Below are 12,215 nucleotides of genomic sequence, written 5' to 3'. Positions count from 1 at the left end.
TTTTATGCCATTACCTTACTGCTTGGATTACTATAGCTTTATATCATAGTATGAGATGAGGGAGAGTGATACTTCCAGCTTTGTTTTTCTCTTTCAAAATTACTTTGTTATTGGGATCTTTGGTGGTTCCACATAAAACTTTGGATTGTTTTCTATTTTTGTAAAAACTACTAGTATAATTTTGATAGGGATTGGATTAAATTTATAGATTGCTTTGAGTGGTATGGACCTTTGCACAGTACAGGCATACCTTGGAGATACTGTGGTTTTGGTTCCAGATCACTGCAATAAAGTGAATCAGATGAGTTTTTTGGTTTCCCAATGCATATCGAAGTTAAGTTTACACTATACTGTTTATTAAGTTTGCAGTACCATTATGTCTATAAAAATATAGCTTAATTTAGAAATACTGCTAAAATATGCTAACTAAAAAAATAAAATAAAATATGCTAACCATCATTTATGCTTCTAGTGAGTTGTAATCACTGATCAGATACCGTAGCAAAAATAATAAAAGTGAAAAAGTTTGAAATAATTGCTAGAATTATCAAAATAGGGCACAGGCACCAAGTAGGGCACAGACACAAATGCTGTTGGAAAAACGGCACCAACAGACTTGCTCAAGGAGGGTTGCCACAAATCTTCATATTGTAAAAGTCGTAATTTCTGTGAATAAAACAACATAAGCCTGTACTAAATCTTCCAATCCATGAGCACAGAATATCTTTGTTTCTTTCTTCCTTTCTTTCTTCCTTTCTTCTTCCTTTCTTTTTTTTCTTTTTTTTTTCTTTTTTCTTTTCTTTTCTTCTTTCTTTCTTTTCTTTCTATTTTATTTATTCATGAGAGACACAGAGAAAGAGGCAGAGATGCAGGCAAGGGAGAAGCAGGCTCCATGCAGGGAGCCCGTTTTGGGACTCGATCCCTGGTCTCCAGGATCATACCCTGAGCTGAAGGCAGATGCTCAACCACTGAGCCATCCAGGTGTCCCTCCATTTCTTTGTGTCTTCAGTTTCTTTCATCACTGTCTTAGAGTTTTCAGGGTATAGGTCTTTTACCTCCTTGGTTAAATTTATTCTTAATACTTTATTCATTTTTATGCAATTGTAAATGGAATTATTTTCTTAATTTCTGTTTCTGATACTTTATTAGTACATAGAAACAAATTGTGTATGTTGATTTTTGTATCCTGGGGTTTTATTGAATTCATTTACTCTAAGAGTTTTATATGAGAGTCTTTAGGACTTTATACATATAATTCTGCAAATAATGACAGTTTTACCTTTTAATAAATTTGGATTTTTCTTGTGTATTTGCTGTGGCTAGGACTTCCAATACTATGTTGAATAAAAGTCATGAGAATTGAGGGGTATCCCTGGGTGGCTCAGCGGTTTAGCGCCTGCCTGTGGCCCAGGGTGTGATCCTGGAGTCCCAGGGATCAAGTCCCACATCAGGCTCCCTGCATGGAGCCTGCTTCTCCCTCTGCCTGTGTCTCTGCCTCTCTCTCTCTGTGTCTCTCATGAATAAATAAATAAAATCTTTAAAAAAAAAAAGTCATGAGAATTGATATCTTTGATTTATTCCTGATCTTAGAGGAATAGCTTTCAACTTTTCACCATTTATATTATCTGTGGACTTTTCATATTTGGCCTTTTTTATGTTGGTATGTCCCTCTCTACTACTTTTTTGAGAGGTTTTATCATAAATGGATGTTGAATTTTGTCAGATACTTTTTCTGCATCTATTGAGATCATAAGATATTTTTTCTTTCTCCATTTTGTTAATGTGGTGTATGTATCACATTTATTTGCAGGTGTTGAATGATCTTTGCATCCCTGAATAAATTCCATTTGGTCGTGGTGTATGGTTCTCTTAATATATTGTTGAATTTGGTTTGTTAATACTTTGTTGAGGATTTTTGCATCTGTATTTATCAGGAATATTGGCCAGTAATTTTCTTTCTTTGTGGGATCCTTGTGTGGTTTTGGTATTTTGGTAATGCTGGCCTAATAAGATGAGTTTGAAGGGTTCCTTTCTCTATTTTTTTTTTTTTTTTGAAACTTTTGTGAAGGATTAGTATCACTTGTTTGAATGGTTAGTAGAATTAATTGGTGGGTCCATCTGGTCCTGGACTTGTGATTTTTGGGGAAGGTCTCTAATTACTGATTCAATCTCCTTACTAGTAATCAGTCAATTCAGATATTGTAGTTTTTGATGATTCAGAAGTTTCCAAGTTTCTAGAAATTTATCCTTTTCTTCTAGGTTGTCCGGTTTGTTGGCATATGATTGTTCATAATAGTTTCTTAGGATCTTTTGTATTTCTGTGGTATCAGTTGTAGCATCTTTCATAATTTTTTTCCAGCACTGTCTTTTATTTGATAAAACTAGCTGAAGATTTGTTGATTTATCTTCTCAAAAAAACCAACTCTTAGTTTCTTTGGTCTCTTTTTAGTATCAGTTTCATTTATTTTTGCACTAATATTTGTTAATTCCTTCTCTCTACAAACTTTGGGATACATTTGTCCTTTTCCTAGTTCCTTGTGGTGTAAAGTTAGGTGGTTTGAGATTTTTTTTTGTTTCCCGAGGTAAGCATGTATTGATATGAGCTTTCCCCGTAGAACTGCTTTTGCCACATGCCATAAATTTTAGTAAGTTGTACTTCCGTTTTCATTTGTTTGAGTGTAATTTTTTTCTCCTTTGATTTCACTGACTCACTGGTTCAGTAACATGTTGTTTAATCTCTGCATATTTGTGAAATTTCCAATTTGCTTCTTGTAATTGATGTCTGGCTTCATACCATTATGACTGGAAAAGATGATTGGTGTGATTGCATCCTTTTTAAATTTATTAAAACTTGCTTTGTGGCCTAATACATGATCTCTCCTGGAGAATGTTCCATGTGTATTTGAGAAGAATGTCTGTTTTGCTTTTGGATGGAATGTTCTTTATGTATCTGTTACATCCAGCTGGTCTAACGTGTCATTTAAGGCATCATTTCTTTTTTTTTTTTTTTTTCATTTCTTTATATTTTTTAAAGAGAGGACATGCTCGAGAGAGTGTGTGAGCAGGGAAGGGGTGGAGGGGGAGAGAGAGAGAATCTTAAGCAGGCTCCACACTCAGCGAGTGGGGCTTGATCACAAGACACTGAGACCGTGGCCTGAGCCGAAATCGCAAGTTAGATGCTTAATCAACTGATCCACCCAGACACCTCAAAAAGTGTCTTGCATTGCATATTCAGGCTGTATGTTGGCTTTCCAGCGTGTTTTTGTAGAGCTCTTGATGATGTTTGTATCCAATTTATATAAACACTAAAAACCTTAACATGATTGAGGAAGGCTGATTGTAAATTAGTGAAATATTGATAGTCACGGTTGAATGTTTTAAATTTTGATTTTCCTTTATTAGTGTGGGCAGACATTTTAGGTGACGTGGTAGATAGGTTTCTGTACTTTAGACCTATGACTCTGTTTGATAATCTACAAAGTATAATTTGGATAGAGTCTAAGAATAACATTTGTGAAGCAGCATGTAGGAATTAGGTTCTGTCTTAAAAAGGAGAAGCACTTTTATGTATGCTCTTTGCATGTTGTTCTTAAAATCTGTCAGGGTAAAAGGGCCAATAAAATGTTAGGTGTTTTAGGAGAGAATCCAAAGAGATTTAAAGCATTCGTTCATATGCTGTCTTAAAATGTATGCCAACCACTTTTAGACTTTTGTGTATGTAAGTCTTTATTATGCATTCATTCCATAGTTAATTCAACAAACTGAAAATTTTGAATATAGTTAGGAAATTTGTAAAATAAACAAGTTGTAAAATCTAATTGTGGCTGCATTCCTAGATAGCTCTTTAAATGTGGACAAGTTATCTAACCTGAGTTATTACCTATAAAGGGGCTGTATCACTGACATTTAAGTGTTAATATTCTACAATTTTAATTATATAATAAATGGGGACACCTGAGTGGCTCAGCAGTTGAACATCTGCCTTCGGCTCAGGGTGTGATCCAGAGTCGCAGGATCGAGTCCCACATCAGGCTCCTTGTGTGGAGGCTGCTTCTCCTTCTGCCTATGTCTCCGCCTCTCTCTCTCTGTCTCTCTGTCTCTCATGAATAAATAAGTAAAATCTTTTAAAAAAATTATACCATAAATGTGTCCTCAGCACTTTATATTTCAAAGTGTATTTTCGGTGTACTTTATAAAATAATGTTTTATAGTTAGAGAAGTTTTATTTGCTCTTTTAAACTGCTTTTTTTCTAAATAGAAGGTATATAAAGAGTGAAACATGGTGGATAACCTTTTGTTTTAGGCATCCTTTAATGTCATGAAATAAATGGTCATGTAGTACAAAGCAAAATATTTCTCATTATAATTCCAAAATGAAAAATTTGAAAATGTCATTGTTAATAATTCATTCAGGGGCACCTGGGTGGCTCAGTTGGTTAAGTGTCTGCCTTCGGCTCAGGTCATGATCTTAGGGTTCTGGGATCAGCCCTGTTTTGGGTTCCCTGCTTAGCGAGGAGTCTCCTGTTCTCTCTCTCCCTCTGCCCCTCACTCCTGTTAGTGCGTGAGCCCGAGCCCGTGCATGTGCGCTCAAATAAATAAATAAAATCTTTAAAAAATTAAATAATTCAAATGATTCAAAATTCCAAATCTACTGAAGGAGGATACAATAAAGTTTCCTTCTAACACTTGTCTCCGGACTTCTGGATTCACCTCCACAGCAGCTAACATCTATGTGAAATCAATGTGGAAAAGAAGCAAGTAGGTGGATATTCTTTCTTTTTTAAATACATATAGTAGCATACTAGATCCACTCTTCTGCACTTGCCTTTTTAAATTTATCAAAATATAAAAGCAGCTTAATTTTAAAGAACTTAAACAGAACTGGACAAAATTTTGAATTGAAACAATAAAGGGAGGAACTGTAGTTACCAATATGGAAGATACTGGAAAATAAAATCATTAGGGAGAATAATGTCTTCTGTTCTAGTAAATTGAAAAATCGAAGTGAAGTAAATGATTAAAAGGATCTAAAAAAATACAAGAAATAGGAAATCTGAACAAACCAGTAAGTGAGGAAGAAAGAAGAAAAGTTGCCTGACAGCCAATAGTGTAGCTATTGCAGGAGGGAGTTAGCCTGGGAACCAAAGACTGCCTGAGGTCTGTCAGAAAGACTCTACATTTGCACCTTAGACATTGTTGATGGCCTCAGAGGAATAATAAGAGGGGCCAAGTTGTTGAGTGGCTGCAAAGAGAATTGGAAGTGAGGAAATGGAGACAAAACAGTTCGTTCTGCTGTAAATGGCACTCAGCTCTGTACCTAGTGCAGAGGGAAGAATAATTAAGGTTGGAGAGTCTTAAGCATAGCATACTTAAGTGGTGATGGCCAGGAGCCAGTAGAGAGGGAGAAGGTGCCCATGCAAGAGAGCAGATGTATAATTGAGAAGTTCCTGAGGAAGGCAGGGTTGGGGGAGGGGACTTGAGATCTGGGGTGCAGCTGGAAGAGATTGGCATTAGGCAGGATGAGGATTTCCTTTTCCATTTTGAAATGAAGAGAGGATTGGTACAGAGCCAGGGAAGGACTGGTGCTGGGACGACTTGGCATTCAGTGGCTTTCCTTTTCTCTGTAACAGAGTGGTTTAGTCAGTTGCTGAGAGTGAGGGGGGGAAATGAAGGGATAAGAGAGTAGAGATTGTGTACTGGTCATTGTAGAGAATAGGAGAGCATATTGAGTGGATAAATACACCGGGATCAGTAGGCAATGTTGAGGCCCAAGCGGTTTCCCAACATTATGTAGCGCATGGGGTACCAGCATGGGGAGAGCCAACAAAGGGATTCTCCTAGGACCTTGGTTCTTACTTCTTGATTTCGAAACCCCTTTACATACTTAATTGATGGCTTCAGAGAGCTTTTGTTTCTGTATGATGTGTTTATTGATAATTACTCTATGTTAGAAATTAAAAGTGGGAAATTTAGGGGCACCTGGGTGGCTAACAGGTCAGTTAAGGTTCACAGTTAGTTAAGTGACTCTTGATTTTGGCTTAGGTCATGAGATCATGACTTGGATGTGAAGCCTGCTTGAAATTCTTTCTCTCCTTCCCCCTCCCCAACCGCCCCCCTCCCACATGTGTGTGTTCTTCCTCTCAAAAAATAAATAATAAGGAATTTAAAAATTAAAACTGGGAAGTTTAAAAATGCTTATATTCCATGTTGACTTCTGTTTCATACCACAATAAACCCATGTGTGCTAACATAAATGATGTTCTAATGAAAACTGTATTTTCTAAAAGAAAATTGCAATAAGAATGACGTTTTACATTTTTGCAAATCTCTTTTTAATCCCTGGCATGTCAGAAGACAGTTGGATTCTCCTGTTTCTCCTTTCAGCCTGTTGCAATATGTTGTTTTTGTTCAAGTATATGAAGAAACATCATCTTCACACAGCTAGGTAGTTGGAAACGGTAGTATTTTAATAATAGCCTTTTTGGGGGATCCCTGGGTGGTGCAGCGGTTTGGCGCCTGCCTTTGGCCCAGGGCGCGATCCTGGAGACCCGGGATCGAATCCCACGTCGGGCTCCCGGTGCATGGAGCCTGCTTCTCCCTCTGCCTATGTCTCTGCCTCTCTCTCTCTCTCTGTGACTATCATAAATAAATAAAAAATTAAAAAAAATAATAGCCTTTTTGGATAATTGTGGCTATTCTTTTTTGATTGATACTATACCAAAACACAAATGGTAAATTTCTTAAAGATGAGAATATGGATTCTTACCGTTATCAATGAACTTCTTTTTCCTCAGGATTTTATTTTTAAGTAATCTCTACACACAGTGCGGGCCTTGAACTTAAAACCCCTTGATCAAGTCCCATGCTTCATCACCTGAGCCAGCCATTGGTCTTCCCTACCCCCTTCATCACTGAACTTTTTGTATGTTACAGTCTATTGATCTATTATGCTCCAGATTATTCTGATTTATTCTGCTCATAAATCTTTTGCCTATGCATAATTTTGGAACTTGTTGACTCTGTACTGTCATAGTTTGTTGAGTCATGTAGATCTTCTGCATGCTGCTATGTTGCATTAGATGATATAAAAAAGTGACATTCCTTAATATCACCACTGATTCATCAGAAAAGCTTTTAAGTATTGGGAAGCCATCAAGTTCACAGTGATGGCTGCAAGTTTACCCCATTCTCATTTTTACTTGAAAGATGGAATTTTATCATTGGCAACAAATCCTATCATTGTCCTTTTAGTGACAGACTTGCTTTGTTCAGTTTTGAGAAAAAGTCTGCCAAACAGGAGACAACTATCCTACTTTATTATGTAGCAGAACTACTTTATATGTTTTTGTGTTTTTTTTTATTTTATATGTTTGATTTCATCATACCAAATATTAAAAGATGAAGCATACAATGAACTCTGAGACCTAAATAAATACTTACCTTTCCTTATGCTGAGGTTCCAGTGGTTTTCCTCACCATTGCTTTTGTATTGTCAGTGCCAGTGTGAACACAGTGAAAAGGGCAGCCAGCACATGATCTCTTAGTATTATTATGATAATATGTCTGGCCCTGTAGAGCCTCTGAAAAGGTCTCAGGGACCCCCCAAAGGTCCATGAACCACATTTTGAGAAGCCATGTTGTAGACTAAGATTTTCTTAGGTGTATTCCATAGAATTGGGGCATGGTAGTAAAAGATGCCAGCACAGACTCTGGCCTGGAGAGTCCTTTACTTTCTTCATGTATATCTGCTCTTTCTGAGAGGATACCAGTATGCTTGTCAGCTTATTTATATGAAATATGACTGCTACATGCTGTGTAGTCAAAAGAAACAATTGGTGATGCTGGGATAGGATTTTGGGAATGAAGATCTGTAGCTTGCAATACTGGACAGTTTAAGGGATTTCACCAGAGTTCTAGTTGTGTGTGAAGCTCAGTAAGTTGTGAGAATGTCCCCTGCCCTTTCTAACTCTCAAGTCTCTACATCTAAACTGGGATTAATATTATTTGCTCCCAACTTTCTCAGGGTAGCTTTGATGTTGGGATGGTGCTGTCAGTTCCTTACTCCAGGGAATACTTCAACTTTATATCTGTAAAGCTGTGCTGAGTGTGTGATAGAGGAGTCAGTAAATGTTCATTGAATTAATGAACTAAAACAAAACTCTTTATTATGAGAATTTTAAACATATACAAAAAGAGAATTCTATAATGAACCCTCGTCTCTTCCTGTCTTAACACTTGTAACTCTAGAAAGAACATGTTCTTTTATAAACCAGATGTGATCACACCCAGCAAAATTATTTATCTCTAATACCATTAAATAGTCCTCTCATGTTCGTGTCCTCAGTTGAATTAAAATATATACATACGTGTTTTTACAGTTGGTTTGTTCAAATCCAATCCACACAGTCCACTCATTGCATTTATTTACTATGACTCTTGGTTTCTTTTAATCAAGAACATCTCCCCCCCCCCCCTTTTTTATGCCATTAACTTTTTGGAAAAACTGGCTAGTTGGTAATGTGCCAGTGTTTAATTGCTTATTTAGTGATGGTGTTTAGCTTATTTCCCTATTCCTTACATTTCTTATAAACTAGAAATGAGACCTACTATCAACAGATGAATGGATAAAGAAGATGTGTATACAGGCACATACATGCACACTGGAATATTACTGAGCCATTAAAAATAAGGAAATCTTGCCATTTGCAATAAAGTGGATGGAACTAGAGGGCATTATGCTAAGCGGCGAAATAAGTCCGTCAGAGAAAGACAAATACCATACAATTTGCTCGTGGAATTTAAGAAACAAAACATGAACATAGGGGAAGTGAAGGAAAAATAAAAACAGGGAGGCAAACCATAAGACTTGGCTATAGGGAAGAAACTGAGGGTTGCTGGAGGGGGAGGTGAGTGAGGAGATGGGGTAACCAAGTGATGAGAATTAAGGAGGGCATTTCATGTAATGAGCACTGGGTGTTATATATGCAAATCACTAGTCACTAAATTCTCCTGAAACTAGTGATGTGCTGTATGTTAAATAAATAGAATTTAAATAAAAAATTTAAAAAACGTAATGAGACCTCGCAGCTCTTTGGCAAGAATACTTTGTAGATGCGCTGTATACTTCCTGTGTGTATCATGTAGGAGACACATAATGTTTTCCTGATGCCAGACTTGACTGCTGCCTTCAAGTGTGGCAGCATGAGTTGTCCATTGTTCATCATCAACCGTTCTTGTCATGATCTTATTAGCATCCATGATTATTGTCAGAGTGAATGAGCTTGGGAACTGTGAAGTGCTAAATATGTATGGAGGTATCTTGAGGTACAATTATAATTACTAATGAAGGAGAGCAGGAGCTTTATTTGAGCTGAATCATTAGTGGAATAATATCCAAGAGGCATAGCTGTAGACAGTAACGATGTCCAAATTAGGGACTAGATTTAACAATGAGAATAATGTATGTGGTACAGAAAGAACGAACATTTGTTCCTCCTACAGATTTAGAGCTTGTCTCATAACATTGAATCCTATAAAACAAATAGCTTTAAACGATTTTTTTTTAGTAAAGATTCTCAAACCATTTTGTGTCTAGATTAGGAATTAATGTGATTTTGAGACCTCATTAATACAAATACAATTGATACAAAAAGATTCCAAATGACAAAAAAAATTTGGATACATCTTTGGAGCTCTCTGGGTAAATGGAAGTTAAATGTCAGATACAGTTAACCATAATTTTTGTTTAGTTGTTTCTGTTGGGAGAAAATAGTGTTCTATTTTATGTGATTCATAATGAATCCACTTGTAGAAATTATCATTGAACCCAAACATTGGGAAATAAAATCAAAACAATGTGAACATTTGGAAAATATTGTTGGTTTCTTCTTGTTATGCCTGTTAAAAAGATACTGTAAGAAAAATACTTAATATTTATTTAACTTATTTTATTTAAATTCAGTTAGTTAACATATAGTTTATCATTAGTTCCCGATGTAGAATTCAGTAGTTCATTCGTTGCATATAACAACCCCTGCTGATAACGTCATGTGCCCTCCTTAATGTCCATCACCCAGTTACTGCCACCCAATACTTCATATTTAGAGCAGGCTAGAGGACAGGTGCCATGTTTGTGAAATCAGTATGATCTCTACAGAATCAAACTTGATCATGATTTTGAAAAACTGGAGTGTTTTTAGGTGGACTATGGAACATGACATATTACCTGGGGACCTACTAATGTACTTTTTTCTTCAATAGGAAAATAAAAAGTATTTCAAGCGTAGTGAACTTGCGAAAAAAGAAGAGGAAGCCTATTTTGAAAGATGTGGCTACAAGGTATGAGTGCTTGCTTTTCTGTTTCATTGTACATTTCTGAGTTTACATTTTTACTGCTGTTAAAGTGACAAAATTATTGATCTCTGTTCAATTTATCAATATTATACATTAGCCTATAAATGAGAAGCCATCTGGAGAGGTATGAGCTTTTTTTCTTTTTTCTTTTTTTAAATCTTGAATTCAGGAAAATCCATGCATGACTTTTGGCTTGGAATGGTTTGGCTTTTGTGGACAGCATGAAGTGGCTTGAGATTAAAGCTTGATTTTTTTTTTTTTTTTAAATTTAATTCCTGGATCTGATACTGCCTCATCTTCATCACCACCACCACTCCTCTCCCTACCTCTCCCAATAAAAGTCTGTTTTAAGAGGTTTCAGTTATTTTATTCATTCAGCCACAGTGGTATTACTAGTGGTATTTCCCCTCTTCCACTTGAATATTTTAAACCATTATTTTTATTTGGCATTGCTAATAAATTCCTTTTGGTCCCAAGTACCTCTGCCTGAGATAGAATGCGATACAGCATTTATATGCTTTTGTGTAATAAGGTACCACATATCAGATGCTGCTTTGTCTACTGTTAGAAAATGTATAGAAATATTTGTTAGAAACAAATGAGTTGTCTGGAAGACTGTATATTTTAGAACCATGACTAAAAGTATCCTTGGGGTTACCCTGTTATTATTTTACTCAACTATTATCATGGTTGAACAATATATGGGGTTTTTATTGGGAGGGATTAAATGTTATGAGGTGAAGTTGAAATTATTTTCAAAGAAGACTATATCTAGTTTGATAATTTTTGAAACAAAATTCAGAGGTTCTGTTGAATACTTTTTTGCCAGATTGTAAATTTGACATCAACTTTTTGCTTGTGAAACATGTATAATATGATAATCTTGTGCATGTTATGGGAGAATTCTAGAAATTATCTGGCATAGCATTTCTAGAAGCATGAGGAATGTATGTGCATTTGGTTTGGTTTTGTAGTGTTGGCAGAGGGCAAGTATTGGAAATGGAGTTTTACGTTTCTGATTTCTAAAATACAAAAGTTTGCATTTGTATTTTGATATTTTTTCATAAATATATTGATTTCATTTGCTTCCAGTTTAGGAAATTAAAACACAATATATGTAAATAGCCGTCGAATAGCTACTCAGAAGAATTTTCATCTTTTGCTTGCCCATCGTTGTCTAACTTACACTTGATCTGGAATGAGAATCATTGACTATGGGCTTAGTCTGCTGACTTGTTGCTTTCCCAGATCTCTAAATTTGAACCTTTTCAACTTTATGGTAAGGTAGGAAAATAACTTAAAACAGGGGCAGCTTTGCTTTGTTTAGATTGCTTCAGTGATATGTCAGTACTTTCTTGCTTAGATAGAAGCACTGAAGCAGAATAACTACAGTTAAAGATACTGCTTGTAACATTGAGTCCTGCTGACAAAATGTCTTAGATCTTTTCCTAAAAGTGATTAACTGGCATTCTATAATTAAAAATGCTTTTCATCCTGAGATTTTTGGGGGAAATACCCGTTTTTATGCTTAAAAACGAAGGTTAAGGGTTTTCTTTCTAAAATGTGTTTAATATTTCCTTCTTGGTAATAATGAAAATACAGCATTTATTACTTTTATTCCTTTATGAAATATAGTTACCATTTATGAGGATTGATGCTGATTTGGTTTGTGAACAGACAGTTTAGTTGTTTTTTGTTTGTTTTTAAGATTTTATTTGTTTATTCATGAGAGACACAGAGAGAGAGGCAGAGACACAGGCAGAAGGAGAAGCAGGCCCCATTGAAGGGAGCCTGATGTGGGATTCCATCCCTGGACTCCAGGATCAGGCCCTGGGCCAAAGGCAGGCGCTAAACCACTGAGC

At 36.0% G+C, this 12,215-nt stretch overlaps 1 protein-coding gene across 4 annotated transcripts in view; it reads left to right on the top strand.

Annotated features, from left to right (window-relative positions):
* PRPF18 (pre-mRNA processing factor 18) overlaps positions 1-12,215 on the top strand; it is a 54,581-nt gene that overhangs the window by 7,775 nt on the left and 34,591 nt on the right. For 2 of the 4 annotated variants that reach the window (XR_007405675.1, XM_025445439.3), the window contains exons 2-3: positions 10,261-10,338; positions 10,451-10,477. Coding sequence is in view for 2 of the 4 variants with exons in the window: in XM_025445439.3 (XP_025301224.1) it covers positions 10,261-10,338; positions 10,451-10,477 (105 nt within the window). In the remaining 2 variants the exon portion in view is untranslated. The remainder of the gene's footprint in view (positions 1-10,260; positions 10,339-10,450; positions 10,478-12,215) is intronic. The other 2 variants (XM_025445440.3, XM_049100634.1) reach the window with 1 other exon arrangement.

The sequence above is a fragment of the Canis lupus genome, chromosome 2, assembly GCF_003254725.2.
Source record: "Canis lupus dingo isolate Sandy chromosome 2, ASM325472v2, whole genome shotgun sequence".
NCBI lineage: Eukaryota > Metazoa > Chordata > Mammalia > Carnivora > Canidae > Canis > Canis lupus.
This window is presented reverse-complemented; position numbering and strand designations above follow the sequence as displayed.